Source organism: Lycorma delicatula, chromosome 3 (genome assembly GCF_047948215.1).
Source record: "Lycorma delicatula isolate Av1 chromosome 3, ASM4794821v1, whole genome shotgun sequence".
Classification (NCBI taxonomy): domain Eukaryota; kingdom Metazoa; phylum Arthropoda; class Insecta; order Hemiptera; family Fulgoridae; genus Lycorma; species Lycorma delicatula.
Genome location: NC_134457.1, coordinates 191141241 through 191156826, shown reverse-complemented (window position 1 = coordinate 191156826; position 15586 = coordinate 191141241). Strand labels below are relative to the sequence as shown.

At 31.8% G+C, this 15586-nt stretch overlaps 1 protein-coding gene across 1 annotated transcript in view; it reads left to right on the top strand.

The window, feature by feature from the left end:
- The window catches only part of LOC142321058 (lachesin-like), a 438367-nt gene that overhangs the window by 199560 nt on the left and 223221 nt on the right, over window positions 1–15586 (top strand). The window contains exon 3 of the mRNA XM_075359063.1: window positions 15272–15479. Coding sequence (XP_075215178.1) covers window positions 15272–15479 — 208 coding nt within the window. The remainder of the gene's footprint in view (window positions 1–15271; window positions 15480–15586) is intronic.

Sequence of the window (15586 nt, the reverse complement as noted above, 5' to 3'; positions counted from 1 at the left end):
GGTCGCTCATAACCACAATTTTCACGTCAATTTTGTACGTTGGATATTTTCCGAATTGCTGGAAAACTGTAAAGGTGGTATGCCTACCCAAACCTGGGAAAAGTCTGCATTGTTGTCAAAGCTATTCGAAAGGATTTTCCTGGAGAGACTTAGGCGACATCTGGGAAAAGGAGTACGGCCTGAGCAATTTGGGTTCAGGGAGGGCCACTCGACGACCCTTCAACTGGTTAAAATAATCGACAGTCTTGTCGGAAGCCTAAATAGAAAAGCAGTAACTGCAACCGTTTTTCTAGATGTGGCTAAAGCCTTTGACAAAGTTTGGGATAGCGGCTTGCTGTTTAAACTCGCACATACGACGATTCCCTGTCGCTATGTCAGATTGATACGGTCTTATTTACTAGATCGACAATTTGTTGTACGCGTAGGGGAACAATCTCCTCCACCAGAGACGTAGCCGCTGGAGTCCCTCAAGCAGCAATGCTTTCGCCGTTCTTGTACACGGCCTACGTCAACGATATGCCGCTGTTGGAAGGAGGCAAAACAGCTATATATGCAGACGACACGGCATATTATTATGAAACCGGTGTGTAGATTATTATCTACATTAGATTATTCATTAGATTAGATTATTAGATTAGAAGTGTAGATTATGCGATCGAGAGACTCCAACGGCAATTGGATCTAGTAGAGCCGTGGTTCGATATGTGGAGAATCAAAGTCAACGGTGAAAAATTGGTGGCAGTGATGTTCACATACAAGACACGTGCTCCAGCCAGGCAGCTGGAAATCTCAGGAGAGAAAATCCCCTTTGGGAAAACAGTCAAGTACCTGGGAGTAGTTCTGGACAAACGCCTTACCTTAGGAGAACATGTTAAATATGTGACCCAAAGGGCAAAGGCCGTCAGGGCCCCACTATACCCAGTACTGAACAGTGCCAGCCCATATACACTGGCGACCAAATTACTCTTTTTTCGGCTATATATCTTGCCGATTCTAACATATGCTTACTCAGCATGGGGAGCTTTGTTAAACTCCACTCTTCAAAAAAAATTAGAAGCCGTCCAAAACATAGCGTTGCGGACAATATTTGTGACGTGGTCCGTCAGAAACGTCACTCTTCGCTACAATGCGGGACTACACACCGTATCCGAAGTGGGGGTGACACAGGCACGCAGACTGTTCGGGAGAGCGGCCGTGTCCGAACATGGCCATCTCCGGAACATCTGCCGAGAGGACCGTACTCCACAGGGTATAAGAAAACTGCCTCATGCTGTATTAGACGAACCACCGTGAAGAGGCGGTACGAGAGTAAAAAAAATACAAACCAGGCTTAGGAGCCGCTATATTGCGTAACCTATATATGGAAACCGCGCGAAAATTCCGGCCGCGAAAGTGATCGTTTTCGCAATTAAATTTTGTTAAAACTATAAAAAGCTAGACAACACCCCACACCGTTCCACGAAGAGACCACAATTTCATTTAGTCAGCATATGCGAATCCCTCCGGAGAACGGGGCGCATTTCTCCCTCCAAATAACTAGGGCTCCGGTAGGCGCACTCCTGCTAGCCCATAGGTGCTGGTACCGAAAGGACTTCAGCGGATAGACTGAAGGGGAATCACGCCGGGATTACTAGAATCAAACGCTTAGTCTCTCACGGTCAGACCCAGTAAATAAATTTCACGATGGTCTATACGGATAGGAACTCAAATTACCAAATCCGTCCGTCCGTAAATAAAACTTAAAGTTTATAACCGCCACTAAATAACCGATGAAATCCGCCCGATAATAGAAAGATACAACAGCAAGAGACATTGTCCAGGCTCTGCGATCTGTAGGGAGAAATATTGAAACTCCCGCCACTCTTGCGTTCCGTTCCGTTAAGCGACTTTGGGTCGTAGATTTAAACTAGCCAAAGAACTGAAAATATTTTAGTTATAATTTGGCCGAAATTTTTGTTATTAAAAAGCAACAGTTAATTAATAACGAAATATATATATATATATATGTATATATGGGCGAGGTTATTATCAAAATTGTTGTTCTTTTTGTTTATGAATTTATATTTGTTTTATTGTTTATTTTTTGTTGACTGAGGGACACTCAGTATGGTACAATTTTTTATATTTGTGGAGATCATTTTACAACCACCAATTACTAAAAAAATGTATTATTAGTTACTATAAATTTTTTATTATTTTTCATTAGCTTTATTTCGTTTCTTTTTATATGAAATTTTGCGTTGCGACATCCTTCGTCTGTATAGCATTTTGCATGCTGTAACTTTTGGACCATAATAACACCGTACTGTTCGTCCCAACAAAACAAAAATTAATAAAATAAATTTTCATATACACTGTTTTATTATTTTCAGTTTCTTTACTATTTGGTTAAAAAACCTTATATAATTTAAATAATTGTGTGATTTTTTGAGTGCTGTATTAATTATGGTCACTTCAGTTGAATGTATAGATTTTCATAATGGGGTTGTTAATAGAATAATTATAACGCACGGCTGAGCACACGGCGTGTCTAGCAATTAGTCACCAGTCTAGAGTCTGTGTTTATACTATAGACTACAGACATTACCTCAGTTTTACTTCAGACTGTTACTCTAATTATATAGCAGTTGGTGTTTCAGATAGTTTTGAGACTGTCTTGTTAACTAACTAAACTGTAGCACATACAGAAAGTCATTTTAGATTCATTTAAACGTTTTTGACGTAACCAAAAGGAGTTAGTTAGTTTTATTACTGGAGCGTTCTGTTTTACTGAAAAAAATTTGCGTATCTAATATTTTTAAGATAATGATAATATCAAGTTTTAAGTAAGTTGACGACTGACTAAAGATTTTTGTCTTACACTGTCAATCCAAATCTTCAAAACTGCATCGACATCCTAAATAATCTTCCTCTATTTTCCCATTCTTTCGTAAATGCTTTTCCAACATTTCCCATCGCTCTCTTGCTTTTTTGTGTCACATCAACTTTTTAGCCTATTTCTTTCTTTCAATACCATTTTAACATTTCATTTTTATGTTATAAGATATTTTGGTTCATCTTCTTTCAAAATTTCTAATCCACCGTCCCCTTTTATTGCTGAATTTTTGGTACTGCTCGAATCTATTTTTGTTGTTTTTTTTTCATAAAAATAAATATAACCACAAAGATAGTTTAAATTACAAAGATGTAGGAGTCAAATTAGATCTTTTTGTAGGAGTCACAAAGATCTGATGTAGGAGTCAAATTAAAATTGAAAACTTTAAATGAAATATAGATTAAAAAATTAAGTAAAATATTGAAAATTTAAACAAACTATCAAACATAAATAGTGTAATATAAAAAAATTTACATGCATATAAAGATATGCATGTGTATGTAATATATTTTCACATACATTTCATATTCCTGTTACGTAATATTTTCAAAAACAATATTACAAAATTAATAAATATTTTATCAATGGCACATATAATTTAAAAAAGTGTAAAACTTTTATTAAAAAATGTTTAATTTTTAAACATTTATTTTTATATGATGGATTATTTTACGCTTTAAGATGATTTTCAATTTTCAAAAAATATCGAAAATTACTCATTCGGCCTTCTGTTTTATGTTGTAGTTATTTTATTTTTATTTTCAGCTTATCAATTTTTTTGTATCAAATAACTGATTAGAACTACTAATGGACCTCTTCAATTTTTGGTTAATTTGTGACATTTTTCAGTTTCAAAAGTTAAAAAACAACAGTGAATATCTTAAATTTATTTTATTATTTGTAGAGAATTTTTTCCTGTGTTAGTTTAACACTCTGAACCTAATTATCAGTTTCTTCAATCACCGAATCTCTTTGTATCATTGATACTCTTATTCATCCATATTATATGGTCTCTCACATTACTTCCTTTGTACTGTTATCCATTTCCACGTAATAGTACACACGTTACAACTACACTCGTGTTAAAATCCAGCTGTACAACTTTTAAGCAAAACATTATATACTATTCGACACAAACACAATGTATAATACAAAAATCATGACATTTTTACTTTACTCAATGACAATCTTTATGAAATGTTTCTAACCACAACCGCAACCTTATGTGTAAATTAATGCCAAATATATGAACGATTCTAATTAGTAAATTTTGATTGATATCCTCTAAAAAACAAAGCGAAATCAACTGTGCATGTTACCTGTAGACCATCAGGAGTGAAATTTACTAGAATAATTCTTTATTTCGTTAGTAATTTTGTGGAAATGATTTCAGTTCCAATTAAATTTTCTGTGGTTGATGATTCATCAAAGTTTATATGAAGATGTTATATCTGACGATGAAAAGTGGTGATATATATATATATAAAACAGTGAGATTTTATTATCTTACCGTGGTGTTTAAGTATCTGAAATGTATAAGAAGGACAATTCTGAAAAGAACATCCTCAATTATTGTTATTAATTCTATTTAAGAACGCCTTGTAACTTCTTAGTTCATAAAGATATTTGGTATAAAAACTATTCTTGTGAAGGTTAATTCCAAAACTCAATTCTTTCAAAACTTAAAACATATGCTAACCTAGAAATTAAATTATTAACCTATAAACACTGTTAACCTGGACGAAATTCTTAACTCCCGTCATGATCTGCTGATCTTAACCGAGGAAGGATGTCTTCTTTTGAAATGTTTTTGAGCCGTAGTATAAGATGAATATCCAGGTATGAAAATCGCATAGTGAATTTGTACAACTAACATTCTGATCTTTGGAATGTCGTTTTATCTTGAATGAGCAAATATTTTGTTGATACATGCTTACATGAAAAAAACCAAGGGAGTAATATTAATTTTAATGTTTTGACAGGAACAGCGTGTAAATAATATTCAAATATCGCAGATATTTTCAAAATGTTATCAAAGCGTTCGTGAAGCTACTTGAGGCGAAAAATCCACGCCTTGTTCAAATTTTAATAACGATTTTCTCCTTATATTAAGAGAGAAGAATATATATTAAATTCCCCAATACAGTAGGAACATTTTCCTGGCCGCTCTTGAGAATTTAATAGTTATAGATCGTCTAAAATTTGTAATATTTTTCTGAACCCTGAAAAGGGTTGAGCTTTCTGAGAAAGTGAAAACGTATTTTGTTTTTATGTGTTCTACATTTTATTATTATTATTATTAATTCTCGTATTAAATTATCTTTTAAGTTAAACTGGATCCTATCTTGACAAGATTACTTCTCCAAACATTTATTTCCATCTCTCTAGCTTTCTTTCTACCCCTGATATGCGTTAATGAAATTTAGAGCCATATTTTAACGTTCCTTCTACGGAGCGTTCGGAAAGTCCTGTGCAGTATGCTTTAGAAATAAGTGGTGCAGTCTATTCTTTCGGCATTAGATTGGTTGCCTTGTGAGTTTGTTGGGCGTTGCTCAGTAATAAACCAAAATGTCAGTTGTTGAGTTATAATTGAACGCGCTTCAGTTTGTTTCATTTATCGGAATCAATTGTTGCGATAAACGCAATGGTTCTTTCGGTAGATGAACGCACTTTTCTCGTTAAACACGTCCTTTGTAAAGGTGACAAGTATACTGATTTAGTGAAGCACAAAGTTTTTCTGAAAAGTTTTCCAATATACCTGTTCCTCACCGCAATGCAGTTCGAACTCTTATGAAAAAATTTCGGGTAAGAGGCTTTGGTGAAAACGCTGATCGAAGTGGAAGACCACCTAAACTAAATAAACAGAAGATGCTTGATATTTCGGATACTATCGCTGAAACTGCATCAAAGTCATATGCTTAAGTTAGTACAGTAGCTAGCTGTACTGTTAGTACAGCTAGCTGTACTGTACTGCACAGTACAGTACCGCACACAAAATTGTAAGAAAAGAACTGAAACCTTTCCCCTGCAAAGTAATGTGTATGATCAAGAACTGAAATCTACAGATCATGCCAAAAGATTAAATAAATTATTGCCAATAGTTTAAACGTTTTATTGACCAGAATTGCATAGGTATACTCGACATTACGTTTTTTGCAGATCAAGCGTGGTTTCATCCGGGATGGTATATTAACTCACAAAATACATGACTGTGGTCGTCAACTAACTCCCATGAATTACATTAAGTAAAAACTGGAGGCTGGATCGGTGTGAGTAGAACGGACATTGTAAATTCAATATTTTTTTGAAAATACAATTAATAGTTATCGTTATTGTGCTATTTTAACAAAATTAATAAGTCAGTTAAAAAACATGGAAATCAATCACGGTTGATTCCAAAGAGATGGCGCCACAGCGTACCAGCTTACAGGTCAATGCCTTTTTTACGAAATATCTTTGGTGAATGAATCATTTCGAGGGATTTGTTGCCTCCACGATCGTCCAATCTGACTCCCTCAGATTATTTTCTAGGAGGGGCAGCGAACCAAGCAGTGTATTGTAACAGACCACGCACGTTTGAGAAAAACCGCAATAACGGCATACGTAAGAGATATTTCATTCATCAGCTGATTAAAGTGTTTGAAAACAAACTGAAACGCATGAAGTGTTGTATTGATGTTGGAGGAGGACATTTTCAACACTTTTTATAATTTTTTCCAGGTATTGTAATATCCGTTTCTATATAAAATAATGAAATAAAAATACAAAGTAATATTTACGAAAGTTTTGTCATTACAATTCCATAATTCCAGTGTACAGCAACTTTCCGAACGCACTGTATAATTGACTAAAGCCAAACAAAAAAATAAAACAAAGTATTTCTATTCTTGATATCCGAAGTTACTCTGACGCTTCAGCATATTGGTAGCATTCCTGTCTTGCAATAAGTAGCGAATTATCATTTCCTTCTTCAAGTAGTAATAAAGCCTAATAAAATTAATCATAGTGTATAAGGCTATTATATTTCATCATAATTTTTATTGCACATTTTTAACTAATTTGTCGGTAAAAATCATTAAATCTTCTGATGTATTGTTACTATTGAGTAAATGAGGTTGTAAACTGTTGCTAAGTTTTAAAATAGTGAATACATCAGTGGTCTTTAATTGTAAAAAAAAATGTTTAATTAATTAATAAATAAAATAACAATTAATGTAATACACCTTACCTGCACGTTGATACGTTCTCTAGATTTTTCGGCTTACTTGGAAGCCATCATCAGGAGTTAAAATTAATGCATTAAAGTCAATGTTTAAAAATCATAGTTGAAATTTAAAAACAATCATGACTGTCTTGGTCCTACTAGTATACTCAGTATAGTAGTATTGTGTAGTAGTAGTATTGAGTATACTAGTAGAACCTGGAAATTCACGACGCTTTTAAATTTTAACTATGATTTTTAAACTTATTTAAACGTTTAAACTTTGACTTTAATGCGTTAATTTTACTCCTAATAATGGCTTTCAAGTAAGCTGAAATATCTAGAAAACATATCAACGTGCTGTTAAGGTGGATTATATTAATTATTTTATTTATTTAACATATCAGCGGTAACATACTTGAGAATTTAATTAATAATATAAAAATAAATTTGATTGCTTTTAATAATAAAAATACGTAACAACAACTGCTACTAACCAAAGTTACAGTAATTTTTCGTTCTCAATTTAAGATGTTTATTACAGATCATAAATCTCAATTGTCAGTTTTTCTGCGGTTTTCCCTTGTTAGGAAAGCACAATGTCTGTTGTTGTGCTGCTTCTTAACTAAATCGTTTGCCATGCAAACCGAACCTCTGAACCTTAACTGAGCTTGCCATCAGTAAAGGTTTTGTGTGCATACTTACTTCGACGAGAAAAAGACGGTTAGGTGAGGGGTAAGGTTGAAATCATAGAAGGGAGAACAACAAAAAGAGGAGGAAGAGTTTATATCGAGTTGCTTGAAGCTAGCCCACAATTTATCTCAACTCTTCAAAAAGTCCACACTAGGGATCTGAGAGTAGGTTTGTTGATTTTTCTTTACAGCATTGTTCTCATCGCGTACTCCCTCTTTACCTTCTTCCCCATCCGCTCTTTTTGCTTTCATTTTATTTCTCTTTTCTGTTCAATTGAATTGTCCGGGTATATGTACCTACTACAATGAAAATATTCTTTATACTTAATTTAAAATAACCACCACCACTTTTATTCTTTTACACAATTTATAAAAAAAAAACGGTTTATATTCAGTTTTACAAAAGTACTGTTAAGTTTATATAAGCTGTATTCTAACCCCTTAAATAAGCCTAGTCAAATTTAACGGATAAAAAATATAAGGTTATTTCAAGAAGACTATTTATCCATTTAACTTTTCCATAAAAAAGAAAAAAAAGAAGCAGTTCCAGTAAAGTGTAGTGCGCGCCCATATTTTGTCGTTATTTATTTTCTTGTTGTAATTTAACTCAATAGCCCTTTAATTTGCTAAACATAATAAATAATAATAACAATAAAACTTATACCGTGAAAATATATTTTCTTTTATTATAAATCTTCTTATAAATATAGGCTTACTTTTAGCAGACACGCACGGATATTCACAAATATGATGTAGCTATAGAATTAGAATGCGCAATAAAATATAAATTTGAACAATTTAAAAATTCACTGTTTTTCTATGTTACTAATTTTATATCTGTTTATTTAAATATTAGGTTAACTTTAGACAGACATCTTAAAGTATTAAAAAAACAAAATTGTTATTTTATTTATATAATAATAATAGTAATCTTATAATTAAATATTTATGTGTAAGTTATCAATCTCCTGGATAAATTTCTTTTACTCCAGGAGCAACTGGTTATATTTTTTCTTTAATATGTAATAATATACAAATGAAATACAAACTCGATAGCTTATAAAAAATTAAATTGGTGTTATGTAAATACAGGAAATGGAATGGTTTTACAAAGAATTTTTTTAATTTTATGTTGGTATACCTGTTCTACTGTTAAAGCCACTGATTGATGTGTCATGTTACCAGTCTGGCAAGATGGCCGAAACTGCAGTAGAGAAAGCTTTTTGTGTGCTCGACTTAGCCAAAACAAACTCTGTTACACTCTCGTGCAGCGACGTTTCACAACAAAATATTGTAAATCACCACCAAATAGAAAATCAATCGACGACTGGAATAAACAGTTTCAAAACGCAGGATGTCTCTGTATGTAAAATTTTGTGTCTGTATTGTAAAATTTTTTTTCAGTTATAAAATAACTGTAGTTTCCAACTGGTCAACTGATTGAACGTTTATTAATAAAAACTTAAATTTAAATTTTATTTTATTTTTTTTTAAGTTTAAAATTTAAAGATGGTTAGTTACATGTAATCATGTAAGTAATCAACTCTTAAAAAATAATTTTTTTATAAGCTATCGAAAGTGTATATTTCATCACTCTGTGTGTATATATATATATATATATTTAAAATAATATTAATCTATAATGGGAGGGATTATTCGGGTAAACCGTTTCCTTTAGAAAAACTCAAAAAAACATTCATAGTTATGGGATCCTGGCTATTGGATCTAGAAATTAACTTGCCCCTGAAATAACTGATGAGGAAAATTCACAATGAAGTAAACAGTAAGGGAGCTGTCATTATTCTACTGTAAACAGCAGTCTGCCTTTTCCTTTCCAGAAAGATTAATCAACTTAAAAAAACATCATTTGATATACTGTTTCTGAATACACAGATTTATATAAAGTATTTTCTTGCTGTGACGCTACTTTCTTGGAATGTTAACTACACGCTACGTTTTTGTGAGCAAAAATGACAAAAAATATGTATAGGTTACATAGATAGTCCACTCCATAGGCTTTACCTATTAATATATCCGAAGTGAAACCAAGCCTTCTCTAAAAGAAAATTTTATATAAAATTGATGACTGATAATAATAAATACTTTTTGGTAATTGCGTTATTTAATGTTCTTTCTGTGTAACCTGTGTATGACAGGATAAAATTTCACAATTTTTTATAAAACTGAATGAGCCGAAAGGAAAATATACATATGTAGGTAACTTATCTAGATTAATATAATATAGATAGAACAATAGTTCCCTGAATTTTGCTCTTACTATTTCTGTTAAAAAGTCTTTTCCTGATTCATAATAACACACTAAAACCTTTCGCAAAATTCTTTTAAAAATATCTCAATACTTTTTTCACTGTATTTATTCCTTCAATGAGGATAGAAAAGGTAATAAAATAATGGTAAACATTGAAAACTATTTCCATTTCAGTTGATAAACACATCATGTTTTCACAACACTGTACTAAAGTGCTCAGATGAAATACAATAACTAAGAGTTGTATCGAGTCAAAAGCTTATCGTTTTCTCAACATAATAAATTTAACTTCATGCAAGTTAAATATTCACCCTAACTCTCAAAATCGTATGGAAAGTCTCATGAATAAAATAACTGTGTAGTTTCCAACTGGTCAACATGTATACAATGTGTACATAAAAATATATACTGCCAATAGTACTTGGGTTCACCTCCCCCAGATTTTACGTGAACTTACATTACCAATATTTACAGCTTGGTAAATATTATTCCTAAAAATTATTTATAGCGCAAATTAGAAAACAAAATACACTTTTTTTAAAGCTTCTATCATGTTTAAAGGGATTATTTGGCCAAAATTAAGATGTAGTTTTAAAAAAAAAAATTTTTCTACAAACAATTTTTCTCAATATATTTCTTTAATCTAAAGTTTTTTAATATGAATTCTGAACAAGTAGGTCATAAAGAAATTATTTAACCAAACAAGGAGGTTGTACAGTGCCTTATATGAAATTTCAAAAAAAATCTGATGTGGGCCCACATGACTGCCTTGTACGCCTATTAAATTACATATACAAATTTTTTGCTGCACTTCATTTAAACATATTTCATTTGAAAATGAGATACTATTATCCAATTCTTCAATAAGGCGGACAGTTACACAAATACTAAAATATTAGTTATTAACATCAAATATTTATACAATTATTAATTCAACAATCTTACCTGAAATATTAGGATAGAGTAAAAGCCTTATATCTGTCTAATACTATGTTTTTTTAAATTATTATGATGTAACCTTCAACAAAATGAAAACAAAAACAAATAATCAGATGTTTCACCAAATCTGATGTAGACACCACATGACTTACTTGTACACCTATTAAATTACATATATATACTTTTTTTTAATGAAAAATACATAATATTGTATTTCATTAATAACTTCCTTTTTTTTTATTGTTATTGAATTATTATTTATTGTAAAATTCTTTTTAGTCAGAGGTTAACTCTGGAACCAATGAAAATAAGTACCACTTATGATATTTTGTTGAAAAGTTGTCAATGAGGGCTTATTACTGCAGTTAAGAAAGTTCAAAATCCAATTTTTTTTGGATTTCAAGCTTTTGTTGTCACTTTTGGTTCAGTTGATTGCAATCAAAAATGAAGGTGCAAAACTACACAGCAGTCCTAAATCCAAAATTTCGACATCCTAAGTCTAATTGTTTTTGAGTTATGCGAAATACATACATACAGATGTCACGCTGAAACTAGTCAAAACGGATTCAAGGAAGGTCAAAATGGATATTTCTATTGAAATCTGAAAACTGAAATTTTTTGCAATAATAATACTTCGTTTACTTTGTACAAGGAAGTGAAAGAGATTTCTACCAGTGTTACTGCAAGTTTTGGGTGATTTATTATTTTTTTTAACTTTGGTTGTTTTGTTTAATTGCATCATGAGTGTAATTAATTTTTTTAATAGGGAATGTAGATATATCCATAAACATTTTAGGATAAAAGAAAAAAAAAATATATATATATATATACATATATTCAATCTTTGTTAGGTAATTTATTAAAATCAGTACTGGTTTTAATATATGATAAAAAACTACTGATTACTATTGATTAAATATTATAAAATCAATAATATTTATTATGCAATTAAACTTGTTTACAGAATGAAAATATAATGTGAGAGATATGTTACAAAAACATATGATATGATATGGCTGGAACTTGATAGTTTTTTACTTTACTTTCACTTCATTAAAAATTTCTACACTTACTGTTCTGAAAACAAAGTTAAAATATTTTAGAATTTCTTCTTTTTTCCTTAATTACAGGATTAAGGAACTTAGGGAAAACAAGTCGATTCAACGTGAAACCTTTTTCTATAAATTAGTCCCTAGAAGCACAACACAAAAGGTACAGATTAAACATCAAATATTTCAACATTTTACATTAAAATGACTAGAGGCAAAGAGTTATGAACCTATTTACTACAAATTTGTTTGTTTTTTCTTGCCTTTGAAGATGTAAACAACATTTTAAAAATATCGGTTTCAGTGTCAATTATATTTAGTCAGCTGAGAGTGTTAGAGAGCTAAAGTGTTGAACATAAGAAGAATCAAGACCTTTTTACTTAACTTTTTTCAGTTTTGATCCTTTAAAAGAAAAATAAAATAGTTTTGATGAACTGTTTTGAAAAATAAAAGACTTTGAGTAGTATTATTTGCAGTTACTTATGTCATTACTTGTTATTAAGGTAAATTATACAATACTAGTTAATATTTTACCCAATTCAAGAAGCAGAAGACCTTTCTTAAATTAATGCCCAAATGTACTTCAATTTTCATTATTAAAAGAGACAAGTGAAGTTAGAGTTCTAGATACAAAAGCTTAATTAGAAATGTTCTGATATTGAATATCAATTCTTAACTGATGGGACTCATAAGTACAGGAAAGCATACTTTTTTTATTTAAGGAGGCTGTAGGAAACAGAATTCCTGGAAGCCAAAATATCCTGAATTTAAAAGGTGGAAGCAATAAATGACCTCCTTTTGCTTTCTATGAGGTGTTTATTAATTTATTATTCAATTTCCTACAGAACCTCTTTTCATCTTCTTCTTTACTGTTTTTGTATTTTCTTCTGCTTTCAATTTTTTCAGAAACCCTTCTAGTAATCTATGATCTTTTTATTCTTATTCCCTTAATAAAGGGAATTGTAGGTTCTGCTACTGTTTGAATGGAATATTTCATTCTTAGCCAAAATTTATTAGCATAGTTCCCTTTTTTTTTGTCATATCACTACTTCAGCTAGCTTCTTCCCTACTTTTTAATTTTTATGTTTTTCATATTCCTTTTGTTTATTTTCTTTCATTTTTAACTTTCTCCAATTCTGCTTTTATTTCTACTACCATAAGTGAATGAGTGCTGACAAAGTGAGCAGTATCCCACTTCTTTGAAAATTGTTTATTTCTTTTTTAATACTTAACTAATTTTCATGAAAGAAAAATGACTTTGTTCCTTACAATGGTAGAATCATTATGCATCCCACATAAGCACCACCATTGTCTACCAGTTTTCAAAAACGTATGGGGATGTTTGCAACAGACTTCTACAGATAATCCAGCGGTATATTTCCAAGAGCTTGGCAAATTCGCTCCACCAATTCATCAAGAATGTTTTGTTTTGTGTGATACTTTCTCTTTCACCCACCCCCCACAGGAAATTAGGTCAGGACTCCTTGCTTGTCATTCAAGGGAGCTATGATGTCCCAATCACTGTTCTGGAAAATGGGTGCCTATCCACGCACGGACAAGACTTGCAAAGTGAGGCAGGGCTCCATCTTGCATAACAATTAGGTTGTAATTGTCCCATGTGAATACAATACCATGAACATAATCTTCAAGCATATGAAGGTACCATTCCTATTTCATTGTGTCCTGAATGAGATATGGACCCACAACTTTCATGGATGTCAAGCCATCCCACACTGTGACCTTTGGTCAATGTTGGCTTTTTCAACAACCACCTTTGGATCCTCTGTTGACCAATATTAACAATTGTGCTGGTTAACAAACCCCCAAAATGAAACACAGTTTCATCTGATCTCAGGATATTACTGAAAATATCAGACCAGTCTTCATACTAAGCAAGCATCAATTGCCCACATTCCAACCGATGATCACAGTCTTCCAGTGATAATTTCTGGCAGTAGTATGGTTTTGATGGATGAAAATTCAGCTCTTTCTTCAGAAAATTTCAGATTGTGTCAGGTTAAACCACTTTTGTGAGATTCTTGTCTTTTTGATTTTGGATGACTTCGAGTGAACATTTCCTGACCCACTTGCATATTTCCCTCCGTCCTGAATGTTGAGGGGTGACCGCGTCTTCTAACACCTGTGTCCACTAGTTTCAAGTGGCAATTCCTTATAGTCTTTGCATCTACTGAGACACAAGGTCCTTTCACATTTCACTACCATCTCTGTACCCTTGTATCACGGACCGCCATACTTTATACTGGGATGCCAGCTCATGCAAGGTTACACATTGTGCCGTGATACCTGCAATGAATAAATGAGATATCATGTAATAAATTCTACCACTGTAAGGAGCAAAATGCATTTTGTTTCATGAAAATTGGTTAAATATTAAAAAAGTTATAAATAATTTTCTGCAGGGATTTAATTCGCCCATCCGTAGTCCTGCCCATTTTCTGTAGTCCCGCCCATCCGATTAACAAAGTATAATGTTGATTCTTGATAATCTGTGTGCCTTTTATATTGTATTTCTGAGTCTTCCTTCAATAATTTTCATCTATTGGTGATTTTCATGTACACACTCTTACTTCATGATTCCTAATCAACCATTTGTTAGAAGCATTTTATTTTCCATGCAGAACTTTCCAGCTTTGATCTCTCCTCTAATTTCTTGTATCCAATCATTACTTTCTCGCTACTTGGTCTTCCCCTCTGATGTCAATCAAATTATCAGAATCCTCCCATTTCTATATCTTCCCATTATTTTCTATAACAATTTTTACCTTGTTCCTCTTCCATAATTTTCTCTATTTATTCAGTGATTGCTTAATTATATCATTTTTATGTTAAATTGATGGCATGAACAATTGTTTCACAAGCAAGACTTTCCTACTCTGCAGTAATTAGTATCCTATGAAATGTAAACATAATAATTTTTTATACATTTTTCTGTGTCTTTGTTTAGAATGATTCCATTGGCATTTCTCCCTTTTTTTAATTTCCTGAATAGTGTATATTAAGAAAACTCATTAATCTCATCTTTTGCTTCCCAACTCCCTTCAAATATTTTATTCACTTCTCTTTTTTAAATTTTCCAATTTTCTGCACGTGGAAGTGACTTTACAGTTTATGTATTTATTATCTTTTTAAAATCTTGTACTGACTTCTTTCTAGCAACTAACTGTTTTAATATTTTATGCATACATTTATTTTCATTATTAGTTTATGGTATTTCTTTTTTTTTAGGTTGCATGGATCCATATAGATCGACAGATGATACTGACTATACATCGTCATGTAGTAGCAAGAGTCCCAAGGTTCAGCGTTTCACATGATAACCAAAAAACATGGCAACTACATGTTAGTGGTGTACAACAAGATGACCGAGGTTATTATATGTGCCAAGTCAACACCAATCCGATGATAAGCCAAATAGGATACCTCCAAGTTGTGGGTAATCAAACACAGTATACTTTACTAAATTAATTACTCAATCCATAAGAGTGGAAAATTTTCATTTTAGCAACTTTAATTTTCATCATTAAAGATATTTAAGTGTAA